At 39.2% G+C, this 20859-nt stretch overlaps 1 protein-coding gene across 1 annotated transcript in view; it reads right to left on the bottom strand.

Annotated features, from left to right (window-relative positions):
• Positions 1–6571: 6571 nt before the first annotated feature.
• LOC139722364 (scavenger receptor cysteine-rich domain-containing protein DMBT1-like) overlaps positions 6572–20859 on the bottom strand; it is a 45719-nt gene continuing 31431 nt past the window's right edge. The window contains exons 16-26 of the mRNA XM_071633670.1: positions 19650–19810; positions 17623–17773; positions 15903–16115; positions 15175–15270; positions 14484–14804; positions 13072–13235; positions 11076–11226; positions 10215–10360; positions 9134–9296; positions 7873–8184; positions 6572–6897 (exon numbers count right to left, since the gene is read on the bottom strand). Of these exons, the coding sequence (XP_071489771.1) occupies positions 6572–6897; positions 7873–8184; positions 9134–9296; positions 10215–10360; positions 11076–11226; positions 13072–13235; positions 14484–14804; positions 15175–15270; positions 15903–16115; positions 17623–17773; positions 19650–19810 (2204 nt within the window). The remainder of the gene's footprint in view (positions 6898–7872; positions 8185–9133; positions 9297–10214; positions 10361–11075; positions 11227–13071; positions 13236–14483; positions 14805–15174; positions 15271–15902; positions 16116–17622; positions 17774–19649; positions 19811–20859) is intronic.

A 20859-nucleotide genomic window follows, 5' to 3' on the forward strand; every position in this document is an offset into this window, starting at 1 on the left:
CGCAAACAAGACCCAATAATCATGGAGCATGTTGAGCTCGAGACTTGCTCGGACTACATTGTATTGTTTAGTCTCTGTCAAAGCCTTTCAATTCCTTCTGAGGTGCAATGTAATAGTGTCGAGACTATTGTCCCCCGAAAGATAAGATGGTCCATAGAATGATTAGCCAATAACGGTCCGCAAGCGACCCGCTATATGTGAAGCTAGAAACACACTCATAGACGCGATCATGAACATTAATGATTCGAGCTCCAGGTGTTACGTAATATGCAGACGCAAAACCAAATGTCCGTTGTAGGACCCTCGTACGGAACTCACGCACCCTCATATATGAACTACAAGTGTATAATAGATTGTGATATCGTAGGGAGTATAAATACGTACTTCAACGTAGGCCTATACATGTACCACTACTTTTTTGACAAGCAATATTTTCCATCGCTTATATACCATTTCCTCAAGGTATAAGTGTCACCTGATGGCCAGTTATTTTTCGCCCTTATACTTGCTTTCAACCCTCTGCGAACCCCATGCATTACTTCCCAGTCCATATGTTTATGTTTGAAATTTGTGCAAATTTTACTCATTGGTATATTATGCGACTCATACAGTACACGATATGTAGGCCTACTATATAATTATTTTATTGAACATGATAGGCATTATTTTCACATTCGAAATAATTATCCACATTTTGAAAGATGTATAAAGATCTGGGGGGCATTTCATGAAGGAACTTGTCGGATAAAATGTCCGACAAGTCAATTATATCCGACAAGTTCAGAGAAATCAGCCAATCAGACTAAAGGATTTCTCAAAACTTGTCGGATATAATTGACTTGTCATAAATTTTATCCGACAAGTTCCTTCATGAAATGCCCCCCAGGAATCGGGGTCTCACCTCGATGATCAGATATGAGCCACTTGCCTTTTCCTGTTGTGAATAAGGACCCTCGCATATTATTAGAGCAGTATACTTGACTTTTATTGGCTCGACATTGCCTTTTTTAATCAATGATCGAGTCATTCACTGACTAATCTATACAATGTGCAATGTGCGCTTGAACATGGCCACATGGAATTGTTCACACCACGTATACGTTCTGAATTCTCTACATGCTGGAAGAAGTTAAGTATTCCTTTTTTTATTCTTTCTTGTTGTTTTTATGTTGCGTTTGTGTGTATAGGCCTATGTTACTTTATTTGGACTTTAACTGGTATAGCCACAAACTTGTATTGACATAAAACACCTTTTTTTCATTGGTGGACTGTTTGGTCAGGGAGGTGGCCTGGCTTGCGTTCCTTACTTTGGTTTGATGCAGGTAGGTATTTTTTGTTACGTTGCCTGAAGATGATGTTAATCACATCAGGTTCTAGAAATCATTATCCACATCGGATGGAAAAAAACCCAGTCTAATATATCATATTTCTCTTATATCAGCATTATCTTCATTAAATATGATATTGCAAGAAAGCCTGATTCATTATCTTTAAAATGACACCTCACTTGCTATGACTGAGTGTTCTTGGAATGTGCAAAACAGCTGAGTATGGGGACATATCAAAAGTGAAAAGTCGCAATTATTCTGCCATTGATAATGTACAGTTTTGATGAAAAAATACCACAGGCTGACAGGAATAAGCAATTCTGAAATGAGAGCACTTTCAAATACTCCCATTTCCTAGACATTAGATGACTTTTTGGTCAACCTGCTTATGTTTAATTTTAATCTGCACATACTACTGCAGTTTTTAATTCATGGATGAAGCCTGGAGTCTAATGATAATCGCACAAAGCATTCTTTTCAAGCACATTCCTTCCCTGAAACGACAAAGCAACTGGGTATTATACTGTTTGACGTAACACATTTGCTCACATTTGACCTTTCCTCATACTAGGTCATACTGTGCATTCCAGGAATGCATAATGAAAACAAGAGAGTTGTCGTTGTAAAGAAATTTAATCAGGCTTTCTTTTGTCTCATTAGAATAAAATGATGTAGTTTTAAGAGAAATATGATTCATCCAATTGGACTTGCAGGACTTTTTGAGGAGTTTATATATATATATATATATATATATATATATATATATATATATATATATATATATATACATATATATATATATATATATATATATATATATATATATATATATATATATATATATATCGAGACACCTTCAAGCTGCTCCTCCTAGCAATGTGAATAAACTATTGAATTGAATTGAATGGAAAATTGAATGTACCGGTATTGTGTAATAACCGCGTTTTATGAGGGAACGTGACAACATTATCGTTGTTTCACCTGCGATACGAGGGACCATACAGATATATAATGATCTTCTCGAATTTAATATTGTTTTCCCCTTCCTGTCTGGACTCTATATCAAAGCAGGGAGAGGATGAAGTCCTGTGTGGAGACAAAGGGCTACGGAAGCTTTTAAGTACCACCGAAAAGACGAGTTGTTTCCTCGCCTTTCGACCTTTTCAGGGTCGAGGAGGATGAGAGAAGAAAATAATCCAGATTTATTTTTTTTCTCGACATCTCTGGTTCATGAAGACTCGACCCAAGATCTCGTCTTCTCGCAATCTCTGGTTCGGTGAGCATTTTAAGGCAAGATCTAAGATCTTGTCCTCTTGACTTCCATGTCGGGTCCCGAAACGAGAGCAGGTGATATTGTTATAATAACCATGAGCAGCTCGTATTCTCGACTCCGGAAATTCGCAACGAGATCTCGTCTTCTCGCCTTCTCGGATCCGAAAACGATAAAAAGGCGAGATATACGAGATGTCGTCTTGTCGCCTTCTCGGGCACAGAACACTATACAGGTCTGTATTCTAGGGCCCCGAAATGAAAGCAGGCAATGTATCACAACGACATTTTGTCTTCTCCACTTCTCGATTCCCGAAACGAAAGAAGGCGAGATAATAACAAAAATCTCATCTTCTCGACTTTTTTTCTTTTTTACCCAAGACGAGAGCACACGAGATAAGAACGAGATTTCGTCTTCTCGGGCACAGAACTTTATGATACCTTAACTACAGTTCTGTATTCTCGGATCCCGAAACGAAAAAAGGCCAGAATAACGAGATTTTGTCTTCTCGATTTCTCGGTACCGAGACTGGACATCGAGAGCAGCAGGACCTCGCAACGAGTATGCAAATTGGTGGCACAGGGTGGGGCATGTCTTTGTACTTGGCCTGCACATTCTGAATTGTAATACAGTGTATCTGACTTTGCCTTGCATGCTCCATGTTTCTTGATTACTACACTGTATTAAAATACATCTTGATTTCATTTGAATGTGCTGATACGTGTGCGCAAGTGAATAACTATTTCATTCGACATGCATTGTTGCAGGTGTTTAACAATCCCGGCAGGTTTGACAGGTACATGTAGTTCTGTAGAAATTTTCCCCGTTTGTACGACAGACGTATTTTCACTGCACTGCATGTTCAAATTCCAACGCAGATAATTGAATGTTCTCCCCCTGCACTGCTTGCTCATGCCGAGTCACTTTGAAGTTATATAATCATTCCTGCTTTGCAGGAAGGTGGGTTTTGCCTTCATCTTATAATCAGCTTAATCGACATGTGCTTACCCTGATACTGTGTATCGACTCACTAGGAAGGAAGCCACAAACTTACGACTGAAAAATTACTGTAGATTTGTATATCTTATGAAGATAACGCAAAGATAATTCCACAAAACTTCAACTGCATGAAAAGTACATAATCCCTCAACTTTGCTCACACATCTTAACGGTAATATTAATCCCACCACTTTCTGAAAGAGGAAAGTCATTTTTTTTTTCTTTCATTATGGTTGAAGGTATGAGAATGTGTTAACTTCTCTTTATAATTATTTTCATCTCATTGTCTCGCAGTGACGGCACCATCTGCTGTGCTCTTCTAATCCCGCGATGGCAGCATCAGCACTTGAACAGTTCATCACTTTGTTACTCACACTGCTGCATTCACTCAATTTGCATACATACTTGGGCAGTCTTCACCTTTAATTCTATTCCCCTTCGATTTTATTGTGCTAGTCAAAATTCACTTAAGTCGAAGAATTATCTCCGCTTCCTTTGGATTCTACTCAAGCGGGGTTGACTGTATGTCTGTCCCTTTATATTATGCTGTAAATTGAATAGGTTGATACAAAATTGAGGTGAACACACTGCCTTTGTAAAAAAAAATAAATAAAAATGAATATAATAACAATAATAACAACAACAATACAAATAACAATAATGATAAGAAGAAGATAGTAATAATAATGACAAAAGTAATAACAATAACAGTTATAATAATATTATTATTATTAATAATAAAAATAATTTATAAAATTTGTAATACAAATATATGATTTCATATATTTATCCATTTGTAGTTCAGCTTGCATCTGTCTTGAAATTTTGATTTACTCACTCTTAGAGTGCTGACACCATTATGTCCATGAAGATGCTGAAAATAACATTTTCATGATGATCATATTCATGAACAGCTGCAGATACATTGGCTTTTTAGTACCAAGTACCAACTTTCAGTTTAGTCAAATCAAGATATGCATCTCCTGAAAAAGAAAAAAAAAGAAATTCATGAATTTCTTTGTATGTGTGTGTGTTCGCATGTGTATATACATATATATATATATATATATATATATATGTGTGTCCAAATATCCAGAGATTCAAAATTTTTATCCAAGAGCACAAGTATAAATAATATGAGTACTGAGTTTTAATTGGAAATCTTACACAATGTGCCACATGTACATCACATACAATTCATTTATAAAATATTGACAAAATATGCACTAGAAGGTCTAGTACTTGTTCCATGAAAACACACAAACAAAAAACAAAATCAGAATCAAACCATTGATGATACCATTGTATCAATAACACAGTAACTGCTAAATATATACAGTACCTCAGATACACATAATGGTACTATCATACATTGCTGGTTCCTTTTCACTCAAAAAATACTGATTCTTAAACACTGGTACTGATATATTCACAAAGCTATCAGCTAAAGGTATCAGTGTAATCTACCAAAGGAGCAAACTTGGATGTCTCCTTCACTGTCTAAGCTGTGCAAGGAAACGACTCATCGATATCCATCGATCATTCACAGCTAGGTCTTTGGACATAGCAATCATACACATAAATGTGATTTTAAAGGTCTCTTGGTATCCAACTCACTGGGAAAGGTCCCGCCGTGTGAAAGGATTTAGTCAACTCCCCTCCCCCCCCCCCCCCCCCCCATCCCCAACACCTGCAGAATATTAATTTACTGCTCAATATCATACAAAGAGCAATTGATGTGAGTATTCACAATAAACAGAACAGAAATCCTTGGAAGTCAAGCCTCACGCCAATATTACAGAAATTTGATCTCTATTTGTTAGCATAATACCGTACGAGAGGAACATCTGCTTTAACAAGTTGATCACGAATCATATTCTGTGTTAAAATACTATATTCACTAAATATTTTGCAAGGTTTTCATTGTCGCAAATTTCACAGGTCAGGTGCTATTCCTGAATTTAAAAATGTGAAAAATGTTGACTCTGATCCCCACATAAATGTAACGCACACTCATACATTTCTCCATTCAATACAGTACTCCGAAATCGCAAATGTAACCATTCACAAAATCGTTTTGAAGTCCCCATTAGCGAAAAATTAGACTCGCTAATTATATGGCTTATACAGTAAGTTGTCTTCAACAATGTGGCCTGTGACAGCATTAAAAACAGAACATTATTTTTTGTTCTATTTCTTCTGCAAGAACTGATTAAATCATAGATTTTCAATCAGGTACATTTCAAGAGTATCATAACAATCTCATGAACAAAGTCAGTTTACCTCACCTAGATTGAATCCAAATTGACAAGAGAAAATCCTTGGACCCACATGAATTTCATTGTGCACAATAGCTTTAAGAAATGCCTCATAAATAAGGAGAAGAATTTTTCTTCATCTTAGCCGATTTTTGGACTTCTGCTAGGTTGACATAGGTGAAATTGATTGTACTTTGGTACTGGATTAGGGAAAAAAAATATTCCCTAAAGTATGCACAAACTTTTAAAGTATGTTACAAACCTAGTGACCCTGTACAGAGTTAATGGCAAGATATCTAGACACATTTCATTCCTTCCCATTGCAGTAAATCACGTCAATGTATGTCCTTCCTAAAAGGAAGCATCAACTGATATGCTTCCTTCTAAAACAGCTTATCACCACACAGAATAGACAGAAAAGGAAGGAGGCAAAAAAAAGACAGACAAAGAGATTGGAGATGAGATTGCTAGACTGAGGGGGGAAAAAAAGAGAGGAAAAAAAAATTGACCCAGAGCGGAGGAGCAAAAATAGGGGCCATAAAATGTCAGAGATCAAGAGAAAGATAGAGAGAGAGAGAGAGAGAGAAGTGGGGATCAAAAGAAACGGAGGTTGAAGAGTGAAGATGCCAGAGATTGGAAGAAAAGAGGTGGAATCACAAGTTATAACGAAGAGGGAGAGAAACAGAAAAGGACCTGATAGGAAAAAGATGAGGCAATCATGACGTGCATCTGACGTAGGCATCTTGGGTGTGGTCACAGTTTCCAGCGTTGCTACGGGGACAATCAAAGAGGGTTGCCTCAGTCCCGCTGCAACTGACCTGGTCCAGCCAGATGGGCACCTCCTCGGAGAAGTAGTTGGAGGCAGAGGTCAGCAGGAGAGGGTTCTCTGCCCGGACACTCTTGCCCGAATCGAAGCCCAGCTGGCGACAGACCACCCGGGCATCGCGGTCGTCCCAGCTGTTGTCGCAGATCGTGCCGAAACGCCCGTTCATGAAGATCCGCACGAAGCCTTCGGAGGAGCGACTGCCGCCTACCAACTGGACTGCATTGACATGAGAAACAGTATCCAACAGTGTCATACAATTTCTAGAATGCAATGCCATTGACTGTGTGTGATAGGATCCTAAAGTCGCTGACGGCTGAGCCGAGAAAATCGAGTTTGAAGTCACATCATCAAAATTGGTCAATACAATCGGATTTCTGTTTTTGGCATAATTTTGTAGTCTAATGTTTTGTCTATCATCTGCCTAAATTTCGAAGCAAAATAAGTAAAGGAAAGGCAAGAAATCAGCGTTTTTCTGGGCCATGATTTTCCGACCCTCAATGTAACAGAAACATGTCCGAAGATTAGGATTTAGCACCTCAGCTAGACTCTGCCCCTAGCAACGAGGGAGTGATCTTATTGGTCAAAGCGTGGCATCCTGATTACTGATTCGTTGCTAGGAGCATGCCTTCTATTGTCAAGCGGTGAAAACTGTCTCGCCTCCTCTTGATCATGTTAGTGTCGGAAGGAAAACTTTAAAGGCATTTTTCTCGAAACTCTTATTTCCTCAACCACTCGACATGCGCTAATAAAATCATCGATATCTTCGTAATCGAGTACTTTTATGAGTTGTGCTTTATATGAAATTAAAGTAGAAGAGTAAGGGAATAATGTCATGCCATTTTCAGAAAATCATCCTCCCCCGAATTTCGGATCCTTTTGTTGTAGCGGGTCACATATGTATGTATGTACGTATCCATGTCTGTGTGAATGTATGTGTACGTAGCTGTATTTATTTGTGTATGTGTATAATAATGATAAATGGTAACTCTTTTATGGTTGGTCATGATTGTTGCTGGTCAACCAAATCAATGCATCATTATTGAAAGTTAATCGTAATCTTGCTTCATTTGTTTCTAGTTCAAGTATCAAAGAACTATAAAAAAAATGAAAAAAAAATATTCATCCTACAGAAAAATTATACAGAAAGCCACAACAAGGCAACCTAATAGAACAAGACCAAACCTCCCTTACCTGCTGCATCGCACACAGCAGCCGCATCAGAGAAATGCGAACAGCTGAGCGAATTCCCCAAGCCGTGGGGGCAGTCGGCGAGGCTGTGCTCGTTGGTGCAGTCGACATGGTGGAGGTGGATGGGGCCCGCACCGGCACCGTAGCTGGCAGCGACAGACTGGGGGAGAGCGGCGAAGAAGCCAAGCTGCCGGCACACCACGTCGGCATCCTGCTGGTCCCAGCCCTCTTTGCAGACAGTGCCCCACTCCTTGTCGTAGTAGAGCTCCACCCGACCCTGGCGAGCATTGGCACCGCCAGCAAGACGGATGGCAGCTGTGGATGATAGGATGTCACCATAAGTCACCACTTGAGCATTATTTATCGGTGTAATGAGCAATACTGGCAGGCATTCACAAAGCATCATCATGTATAAAGACAGTACAAAACAACACCAGCAGTCAATGCAATTTCCCAATGAACAACACCTTCAAGGGGAATAATTGTGCAATAATGACCAACATCTCGAAAAACTACTCATACATCATTGTACGACACCATCAATAACTTTACTCGCATCACATAGAGACACCTCTAACAGCCACATATTGACCCTGCATGGTATTATTTAAACTCTGAGCCTATTCTCACACAACATACACACCCAATGAGCTTCTACATAGAGTATTTTCATCCTCCAGAGATTCATATTTCTTCCCCATCCCCCTTCGCCACACATATCCCCTCCTATCTTCTCCATTCCGACACTTTCCCTTTGTATTTTCAATGAAAGCTGGAATGTTAAAACCATAAAATTAAGTCGCATTCACATTATCACTCCCCTGTCAAAATTGCTATTAGAGCAACTGCTATAAGTGTGCAGTATGTGGTTACTTGTTCTTATTTTATTATATGTGAGAAGAATCATCTGTACCACCCCCCCCCCCCCCCCCCCCCGAGTATTAATAGTCGTTCTCTTTTGTTTATTCTTTAGTTTGGTCTTTAGCTGTACCCATGCTCCTCGTCCTGTTCTTCACATTAGGCTTTTGTTTGGACCTACACTGTACACTCAACAAGCTTTGCTTTTTAGAAGGTTCCATCGTATTTCACTTTAGCATTCTTTTACTTTGATTGAAAATGACACATCGACCGCTATGTTTGTATTTCTTTTTGTATATATCCAAGCTGGACCTTTTGTATCATTATATTTTGTTATATTTTATGTATTTTCCATCGAGAAATACGAAAATAAAATTGAAATTGAAATTGAAATTCATTAGCCTACGGGCAGTGCTGCAGACAGCTCCGGCATCTCTGTGGTGTCCACACAGATGGCTGGCCCTGGACATGGTCAAGCAGTCGGACAGTTGCCTTGCGTCGCTACTACAGCTGACCTCGTCAAAGAAGATTGGCCCTGATCCCTGACCAAAGTGGGCTCCTCGTGGTGCCTGGGTCAAAAGAAAAGAGACAAGAAGATCAAATTAGGTTGACACCACACAATACTTTAAAGGGGATGGCTAGTAACTGATCAGTGGGAATCAGTGTGAATGCTGGGGGATGATTGTTCCAATCCTTGTGGGATTCATTTAAGGGTACATTACACATGTATATCTATTGTTGTGTGAAAATTATTTGCTTCAGAATGGTCTCATATTCAAGTAAAGTGCAGTTTAATCGCCCTATCACTGTACTGGCATGCTAACCTGGAAACATTAATCTGCACATTACTTGAATATGAGACCATTCTGAAGCAAATAATTTTCACACAACAATAGATATATAATGTACTCTTAAATAGCCATTCCCTTTAACCTGTTGAGGATGGTTTGATTTTGCTACAGCATGTATTTCCCATAGACGCTTGCCCGAGTACACTCGGGACTCATCCTCAACTGGTTAATACAGGTGCTTTATGATAACAGCTGTCAGTATAAACTAGAATCAAGTCCAACGTCAAAAGGTTGATGTATGTCAAATGAGACCTTTACAAGAAAGAGTCAGGGGTGATATTTCTGCTTTGCCAGGAAATGGAGTTGTTTTGCATTTACACCTTGTACATAAAGTAGATACGAAAGAAAAACTTATACTGTATTCGACAAATATTCAGTGAGTGGAATTTTTCGCAAATCAGGACTTCCTGGCAATTTTGCAAGTTGTTAACTTTGCGATTGTCAGGTAGCGTAACGAACGGAGAAATGAGCAGGTGCAAGTCTCATTCATGTCAGGATCAGAGTCAATATCTTTGTGTCGTTAAATTCGCAGATAGCACTCCACTCCCAAAACTCGCCAAAATGACAACTCCTCGAAGTACATGACATATCGGCCTTCAGTATCGTTTATCTTTTAATGAAGTCATAAATGATTACCATGCGTGCAGAGGTGTACCCCAGTTGGCGGCAGACCACTGTGGCATCGGTCAGGTCCCACCCACTGTCACACACCGTCCCCCAGCTCCCTCCGATGTACAGCTCCACTCGACCCTCGCTGGGTCTGGAGCCGCCAACCAGACGTACTGTAGGACAAAAAAAAATGGCTTTCTTTTTACTTGTCCAGCTAATATTGTTACACAACTGGAATGTTCTGTACACATTAGAGCACTAAACATTAGTGCTGACACTAGTTTAGAATCACAAGGACCAATGATTTTCTGTTGCTTTCATTTTGGAGTTTTGTTTTTAAGGTGAATACTAAGGGGGAAAAAAGACTTCTCTATCCCAAAAACTGATGTGAGAAGTTTCAGGGCTTACAGAAGAAGGACATATGAAAAGAAAGAAAAAAAAAGAGAGAGATAAGGGAATGACAAGAATAACAATTAGAAGAAAGGTCTCCAGGGAATTGTATATTCAAAACAAATCTATTAACCAACAAGAGATAGCTAACTCTGGCAGCCACCAACTGATACTGAATGACTCTGACAAACATGACACATAAACACAACACTCATATCTCAAAACTGAAGAGACAACTCTTGCAAAACCAGAAATTTTGTATGCATGATGAATTTCACAAGCCAAGATTTGTAACTGTAAAATACATGTGAATATTTCAAAAAGTCTATACAATGCGTTGAATGATTGTCGCATATTCATGAAAATTCTATGCCCTGAACAAGGCAATCAGCTCCAATTCGCAAAAGTTTAATGCCACAAATAATTATGGTTTTACAGTACACAACAGAATAAAGTTGGTGGAAAACTTGAGAAAAGAAAATACAGAAGGAATGGTACCTGGACTGCGGCATACTACACCCACGTCATCGCCATGGTTACAGTCACTGCTCATGGCACTGCCCATGTGACAGTCTTGAATCCGGCTCTCGTCCCCCTGGCACTCCAAGTGGCTGGCGTGAATAGAGCCATTGCCCATCCCAAAGCCAGCCTGAACAACGGAATGAAATGGAACAATTCTTTATCAAGTCTTATCCACATAGCGATACCACTGATTGTACTCTGTGAAGCCTTGCACTAGCATCATAATCAGAATCATGTCGAGTTATGACTGGAATTAAAGATAGTGTTAGCTCCTCTAAGGCAAGAGGTTATGTTTTCTTTGGCATTTGTTTGTTTGTTTGTTTGTCTATGTGCAAATAACTCAAAAAGTAGTCGATGGATTTGGATAAAAACTTACAGGAAAGGTTGAGAATGACACAAGGAACAGATGATTAACTTTTGGTAGTGATTCAGGCATTTTTATGGATTTTATAAAGGATTTTTGATATTTTGGCAGATAGGGTCAATGAACTTGGGAGTTCAAGCTGCACATTTTTTGAGGTTTGCATACGCGTGGTAAAGTGTATGCTCCAGTTTCTGCTAGGGCAAGGCACACCGTGCAGCTGGAAGTAATTGATGACATAACAAAAGGCTCCTACATTGTATATTGGGAAATCAGGCGATTTCAGCACCCACATGTAATGGTGGAAATCACTGATCCCTATGGAAGAATAAGATCATTGGTGGAAATAAGCTACTTGGCGGAGGTCTAAGCTCTTTGAGTGCTTCTCCAGCATTATATTATTTTCCAATGAAAATGTCACACAAGGTGTACACAAGGATATGCCTAAAACCTTGTCATACTATCAATCCCAACTATGAATCTAAGGTTATGTGTACTTCGGTATGCATCAAGCAATGGCACAAAGGGGTGGGGCTCTGCCACCTTTTCTTTGCACCTTCTGACTTCATCTGAACACAATCCCTGAATACAGTCAGCTCCTGTCATCTTGAACATGGTTACAAGGAATTTTGATACAATAAATTATTGTTACAACGACGCATAAATAAGTAAAAAAAACATGAACATGAAGAAATAAAGGAAGTAAAAAATTCAGGTCGAAAATTCATCATCTACATATGTTCTTACATGTATAATTCATATGTTCATACAATTTTGTACATGTATACTTCATTTGTTTAGTAATAACAAATTTGCCACATGATGAAAGAAAACTCCCAATACAGAGGACTTCATTATAAAGCTATTAAAGGGAGTCACCTGTACAAGCAGTTACATTCTTTTCAAAAGCAAACAAGCAACAGAAGTTACACATCAATAAAGAATTACTCATAAAAGTAAAAGTGGAAATTTTTGCAGTGTTGCAATTTTCACGTATTTCATGCAACCAGACTATAGAGCGATAATGAAAGAACAAGAATATTTTTCCTTGCCATGTGTTCAAGTACATGTAGTTGATTTCTTGATTGCACAGAATTAAAAACACACAAAACTCATCTTACCTGACCGAGCGAGAAAAATTACTCGCGAGAAAATATCCACATTTACAGTAGGATCATATTGCATCTTGCTTTGACTCCCTTAGGCCCCCATTCTTCTGTCAACCAATTTACATGAGGCAGTTTTTGACTTCTGCCTTCCTACTGTCTTACAGGCATTTAACATAAGGCGCGGTCAGACTGGCAAAAGATCAAGAAGTTTAAGATCGCGATCTTTAAGATCTCGAAGTTTTGCCAGTGCGACCGCAAACTTCCCGCGAAACTTCTCGCGAAACTTCTTGATCTGTTTGCGGGCGGTGTTTCCGAAGCGCGAGGCCATTGTCATGTACAGATGTGCATTGTTCTGTCACAATCACTAGCCATCGGACGGCGCAATCTTTCTTGTGCGCGTACCAATGGCTCAAACTTCGTGATCTTAAACTTCTCGATCTTTTGCCAGTCTGACCGCCCCTACAGAGTCACAATAACACCAATTTATTTTCACATCACCGACCTGAGGAACCACCTCCAGTGCCCCGGGGTATCCAACCTGTCGACACACCACATCAGCGTCGGGGATTCCAAACGACTTGTCGCAGATCGTGCCCCACTCGTCGTCAATCATGACCTCGATACGTCCCTCCTGGTGACCATTACCACCGACCAGCTGTACGGGAACTGGACAGTAAGAGACGGGGAAGAAAGACAAGGGCAGAGTAAGAGGACTTAATTATACTGTGCGTGCTGTCATTTCATTACTTTGACAAGAGTCGAGAAAACTGTAAATTATGGTATATTGGATCAAAGACAATAAACAAGACATCTGTTCAAAAATTGAGAATTTGATATAGCTACCTCCTGTTCAAATTTAAAAGTCTTAAAATAGATGTATTATAACATTCAAAACTTTGCGTATTATGTTGCACATTATGTTGATGTCTTACATCATCCCACAATGTTTATATTATATCTATTTTCCTGCATGTTACAGGCATCGGGACTTCTAAGCCAATTTTCTTAAAATTGCTTATCTCTCTAGGGCCTCCACATCATTTCTATGATGTGTTCTTGAAATTCAGATGGGTCAAATTTTGTACATGTATCAATATGGAATCAGTGGAGAGCTTGAGATATAGAGAATCCCATGGTGCTAAATCTACAAAATCAAAACTCAGTGTTTTCATGAGATGTCATTTCTTATACACCCACATAAACATTTTCATATGACAGGAAAACATTATTGCCGAGTTTGGGTGAAAGCACAATTCAACATTATGTTAAAGTGACTTTAATAGAGTACAATCAGATACACAAAAAGGTAGATATATAATCAAACTACATTGTAGCTAGGGCATGATACAGGAAGCTCATGGAAATTCACAGTTTCATTTTTTTCATCAAAATAGGTACATATATGTAGGTCGCAACCACATACATATTCAAATTAGCTGAGGTGATGACTTTATAAATTCACAACTTTCACAATGGCTTGTGCACAAAATATCTACGGATTTTTATATTGGCATATTTATTTAGCAATCTCAAGCCTTAGAATCATTGCAAGATAACAAGCATCTATGTGAAGGATACAATTTTTGATGCCACATAAAAAAACAACATTGATTCAGGGAAATTTTATGAGATGGGTTTACGTGAGATTTGTTAAGCAACATTATCAGTTAATCTAATTTACAAATATCACTATCTTTTGAATGCATGTGCCACTTTAAATTCCATATCTGCCCCATTTCAAGTCTGATTTTAAACTTTCCCATACATTCATTCTGATTTTCCTCTGCCTATAAAAGCCAAGATGAATGAGATTTGACAGCGCACTTGAAGTCATATGTAAATTCTATGAAGGAATTATGCAACCCCTTGAAAAATGCAGTGAAAACTTATGTCAAGATTATTAAATCATCTCACCTGTAGCAAAGCAGACAATCCCGACGTCTTCATCATGTCCACAGTTGCGTCTGTCCAGCGTACTGCGGGGACAATCTATCAGTAAGTCCTCATCCCCATTGCACTGCACATTGTCGAGATGCACAGGGCCAGTACCCACCCCATAAAAGGCCCCGGGCACCACAGCGAGGGCCGCCAGGAACCCCAACTGCCTGCAGGCCACCATGGCATCCACCATGTCGAAGCTGTCGTCGCACACCGTGCCCCAGGCACCCTCGTGGAACACCTCCAAACGACCCTTGTTGGGGTCTTGTTCCACACTGTTGACAAGGCGGATTGCCTCTGTTAGGGAGGGGGGTGGGGGTGGAGAGAAATGTTAATAACTTTTGTGGCATATCAGGTAATTTTAGGAATGGCATCGACAGTGTTCTAAGAATGTTTTCCCTTCTCTTCTGTATTTTCAGTTCAGTTCAATCGACATTTAATCCATTCGCCCACAAAAACCGCAACAAATCCATGCCATTCCTAAAATAACCTGATTTGCACATTCAACTTTGAATCCAACCTCACAAAAAGTCTGTACACATATATGTTGTTTCAATCATCCAAACGACAGCATCATTTAAGATTTTAATCTTGACATTTCACCTTCATCAATCTATCTAGACATTCATCGTATTGGACTGTGGTAAGAAGTGTCTTGAGAGCCTACCTGGACCTCGGCAGATCACACCAGCATCATCATCATGCTTGCAGTTGCTCACTCCCAGCTGGTTGTGCTCGCATTCCATGATGCTGGCTTCGGAACCTGACAAAATATCAATCAACATTTAGTTACAGATATGAGTGTTTTCATCTTCACACAGAGGACTCTGGTCTGCTGAGTTTTGTCAAGACAGTACAGGAGTGTTTAACCATCACATACAAGCCCCTTACTTGAGGACTTTTGGCTACTGAGTTGTTTTGGCACAGTGGTTAAGACCATTAGGTGTTCAAGCTTCAGATCTTTGGTTCAAGTCCCTTGACAATAGAGCAGTGCATTCGAGTATGACAGTGCGCTTGGGAACAACAGTTTACCTTATCCTTCATGGCGAAAATGTCATAAAATGACAATGCATTAAATTTACCCCTGAAGGAGCTACAGTAGTTATAATTTATCTGGAATGATAACTGAACAAGAGTTGCAGCAAACATAGTGTATGAGCATGAAAGTTTTAACTCCAGCTGTCCTGGATCATAACATATTTACATTGCATTATATTCACACACACAAAACTAAACAATGCAAGCGAAGAAGGCACTCTATATTGTTCAAGTCAGCTCAACTTCCTTTGTATAAACATCTATTATACATGTATGTACAATATACAATTTATGCATATGAATATTATGTCAGCACCAAACAAAAGACTTGACAAAAATATCTGAATTTGTGCTCACCATCACATTCGACACCGCTGAGGACGATGGGGCCCCTTCCCTGGCCGAACCTCGCCCCACCAGTGGCTTCCACAGCCGGTCCAAATCCTAGCTGCTGGCAGACGACGGCAGCATCATCAATGTCCCAGCCACCGTCGCAGACGGTGCCCCACACGCCGTTGGCGAACACCTCCAGTCGCCCCTCGTTCACTGTGCTACCATCGGCAAGGCGCACTGTTCAAGGGAAGGATATGATGGAGGGAATCAAGACTAGAAATCAAGACTAGTAATCTCTTATTCCAGTCAATCATCATTAATAATCTTTTATGTGCCCAGGCATTTTATAACTAAACCCATTCCATACTGAATTCTGAAATCCCCATAAACTTAATACAAGGGCCACCAGGTTCCCATAGGGAATGGGTTAATTTCATATTGTCTATTCTCGACTGTAAAACAAGGTTTTCAGGGAGCATCACACAGAACCAAGGCGACTTGACCACTCTGTCTTTAAAATTGTTCTGCTTTCTTCTTCTGAGGTTCAAACAACTCACTTAACTTTCCATGACTGCAGCTATCAACACAAATCGGTAAACCTACACGAAATTCCAATGTTTGATAAAAAGTATTGTAATCTATGAAAGCACTATATCGTCGCTGCAGCGACAAGATCTCGTATCTACAAAATGTCAAATGTTCAGGAGAGCCAAAAAACATGGCGGCCAAAGCACTGTAGCTAATGGGATAGTCTTTCCTTGAAAATGCTGTGGTGGCTTCATTTTGGGGTTAAAACACCTAGAATTTGGACAGGACATCACTTAACCGATTATTTAACCACTAATCAAAAAAAGCCATCTTCACCAAAATTGCAGATACAAGGTCTTGCCACCCCAGCGACGATATGCCCATGAGTATACAGGTAAGTGGGGCTTCCTGAATCTCCTATGTTACCCTACAACAGATACTGTAAAAGTGGATATTTTCGCGCAACTAATTTTAAGAAGAATTTCGTGTATTTTTAATTCCTCAGAATCAAGACCTTAACTATTGGAACATATGGCAGGCAAAAATATTTGTGTGCTTTTATTTTCGCGCTTGTTTCTGGTTGCGCGGAATGCACGAAAATTTCAACACCACGAGAATTTCCACTTTTTCAGTAGCGCACAGATATTGACCCTTGAGTGGCTGCATTCTCTTCTCTTTGAAGCCTTCAAAGAATAGATGTTGTAATGGGTTGAATCTCCTGCAAGGCCCCATTCACAATCATCGACACTTTAGAAAGGTCTGCATCAGTTTTCAACACACAAGGTTAGAGTATCAGTTTACAAAGGTGCTTTGGACCACATCACATTCTGGTCTGATATGTTTTACAGGATTTTTGCTTATATCTAAAAATCAAATCGTGTATAATGCCTTTCCAGGTGTTAACTCTACTAAAGACTGTCGTATAAAACATAGAGAACAAAAGAGGAGAGAAAAGAGAAGGGGAAGAATGTGAAGAAATGCTAAAAAAAAAAAAAATTACAGCAAGAACAGAATATTCAAGCTAGTGGCTCACCAAATTCATTTTACCAGTACAGGTATACAAGTAATAATGACTGACAGAACACCATTTCATTCAATTCAATAAATCTCACAAGATTTTTTTTTTAAATCCAACTAAAATGGTGGAGGCATTATTCGTTTTATTAAATGTTTCACACACACTCACATTTACACACACAAATTTATCATTTTCTACCTGGGACTGAGCAGATAATCCCTGCATCTCTGCCATGGTTACAGGAATGACGTCCGAGAACACTGTGGTAGCAGTCGCCCAGTTCAGACTCCAAACCGGAACAACTCACGGTTGACATGTGAATCGGCCCCGAACCAGAACCAAAACCATCCTGTGATAGAGTACAGAATCGTTTCTTTTCAAATCAGGACGTCAATAATATCATTCTATTCAAAAGATGTAAATGCTTTTCTCAATATTTGTCAAGTCCTTCACAAAAGGCATTTCAAGCACTTTCACAGCAAGTTCACCTCAAATTATATCAAACTATTAGAGTCACAAAAGCTGTGGCCAGCTTGCTGTTTCCACAACACTCAGGGGCTGAGACAGTGAGAAATCATGGGTTCTTTCAATATGCTGTATCCAAACGAGAAAAAGGACTGCATTTCATGATGCAATTGTTACATCATCATCATGCACTCATCAACACTTCGGTTTCAAATATATGGAGTTCTCGATTTCATTCACTGAAAGATTAGATACACTGACACAGTAGGGCGATTTAAGATATCTTCACAAAATACTTCATTACACCCAAAAGTCATGAAACTTTGAATTTCAATGCAGTCTTGGACTGCAGAATTTGGACAAGAGGTAATTACAACATCTATCCTTTGATTTCTGAGAGAGAATATCACTTTTCCCCTAATTTATTAAAACAAGTTGCTTTATAATGCAGATTTCTCGGCATCAGTCCTGCAATATTATCATCAAACCTTTTTCCCTCCCTGTTATCACAGTGAAATGTGATGATGAAACTTTAACACAGTGAACACAAAACTCAATGATATCCCACAACAACACAAATACACAATGATAGAAACCTTATTCCTCATTCCAGTGCATTTGTCGTTGTGGCTGGCAAGCACAATGGAGTACTTTGTTTGCCTATTGACACGGTGTGTCTGGGACCTTGTTGTCAATGAACACAAGTAGATTTCCTAATCTCCTGACCCCCATTGTGCCACAATGGCCTTCCTGTCACAGGTACTATTTACCATTGGGAGCAGCCATTTAAAAATGTTTGCATTAACACATTTGATGTACAATGTGTAGATCAGTTGTTTCACAAAACATCATACCATATAAAGATTTTGCAATAAAGTCTGAAATATAAAGAGATATCATTATTTTTCTCAATAAACTATAACAGCAGATGGTTAATTGTGGAAACAATTTTATTCTAACTATTGTTCACATTTGTATTTAACAAAACTTAACACTATTTATACTGATTAACATTTCTACATTGGCTGTTTCTATCCAAAACTCACATCTTAGAACTATTTTGAAGCACTAAAGCTGGGTTTTTGTTTCATCTGCACATGGTAAATAATGCCTTTAAACTGAGGCACATTGTTACACCTGAGAGGGCTTGCTAACAGACAAGTTTGGGTGGATTACTGAATTCCAATGAAAAAAGTAACTTAAGCTAAACGCCTGGGCACATTAAAGGTATAAGAGGAAAATCGGACAATCCATTCAAAAGTTATGGATTTTTTAAGTATCTGCGCAGTCACTGCTGGATGAGAAGACTACGGCAGTGTATGATGTCTCATGCATACAACGATATAAGGAAAATAAAAAGAGCATTTCACAAAACTTTACTTTTTGAATAGAGTGCACATTTCTTCGACTTGTTACTGACGTGTATTAAGGGTAATATCATTCACCCTGCCTTCTGAAAGAGAGAATTCAAGTGTTCTTTTGTTATGCGATAAAACTGAAAATATGTTGAATTTTCTTTATTCTTTCTTTATATCGTTGTACACAAGTGACATCACAAGCTATAGTAGTCTTTTCATCCAGCCGTGACTAAGCAGAAACTTAAAAAATTCATAACTTCATAACAGATCGTCCGATTTTTCTCAAACTCTCACTAATGTGTTCTACTAATATTGCTGCATTCACTCAACCCACATGTCTATGAAGGTGAACTTGTCCTTTAAGGGTTAACACAGTGATGAGAGCATACAATAGGGGCCTACCTTGCTGGGGACCACATCAACAGCGCCCTCAAAGCCAAGCTGACGGCAAAGCACATCGCCATCATGAACGTCCCAGCCATCGTCGCACACTGTACCCCACAATCCATTCATGAAGACTTCCACACGCCCCTCATTCACCTCACTGCCACCAGCCAAACGCACTGTGTTGGGGTAACGACAAAAGCAAGGATGTCTCAGTTACTAACAAATAAGGTTATCGATCAGTATAATTCATTTAGGAACTAAGTTACTGGATTCATGCCAACAAAATTTAACTACAATATCTGTTGTTGTATTAACCAATAGCCTCGGAAATTCAGAACATGTGCAACTCGAGCAAAAGAAACTTTGTATACAATATTTTTGTGGCTTACATCTGGATTTTGAAGACAGAACAAGTACAAACCTGAAATGATTCTGTTAAATAGATGGTAACTTTTTTTAGCACAGCTGAATGCCCAATTGAAAATCTTTAACTCTGCAGACTACCAAATCACAACCTTTTATTATCATTTCTTACATAAAAACATTCCATTGGGATGATTTCTTGCCGACATAGACTGTTGATTGTTGGTTTGTTTGTTTGTTTGTTTGTTTTTGTGTGTGTTCTTTTTTGAATAAATTTTAATGTTACTGTGAAAACACTACATGCACTTTATTAACGGGCCTAACCACCATTAGAAATTTTGCAGTTTCTGCACCAGAAAAATTTGCTCCTTAACCCGTTGAAGACGAGTTGCGAGTATACTCGGGCAGGTGGCTATGGAAAATGCATGTTGTAGCAAAATCAAACAGTCCTCAACAGGTTAATTGCATGGTTGACTGCAATAGTCTCTTCTAAAGAGTATCTGTGTAGTTTTGAATTGACTTTGATGCACAGTTGCAAGCATATGTGACCCGCTACAACAAAAGGATCTAAAAGTCGGGGGAGGACAATTTTCTGAAAATGGCATGACATTATTCCCTTGCTCTTCTACTTTAATTTCATATATAACACAACTCATAAAAGGACTCAGTTGCGGAGATATCAATGATTTCATCAGCGCGTGTCAAGTGGTTGGGGAAATTAGGGTTTCAAGAAAAATGCCTTCAAAGTTGTCCTTCCGACGCTATTATGGTCAAGGGGAGGCGAGACAGTTTTCACTGCTTGACAATAGAAGGCACGCTCCTAGCGACCTCCGCCACATTCATTCAAGCTTAGCACCAGTGG

Source organism: Diadema antillarum, unplaced genomic scaffold (genome assembly GCF_040938485.1).
Source record: "Diadema antillarum isolate AM-2024a unplaced genomic scaffold, OU_Dant_1.0 scf00000164, whole genome shotgun sequence".
Taxonomy (NCBI): domain Eukaryota; kingdom Metazoa; phylum Echinodermata; class Echinoidea; order Diadematoida; family Diadematidae; genus Diadema; species Diadema antillarum.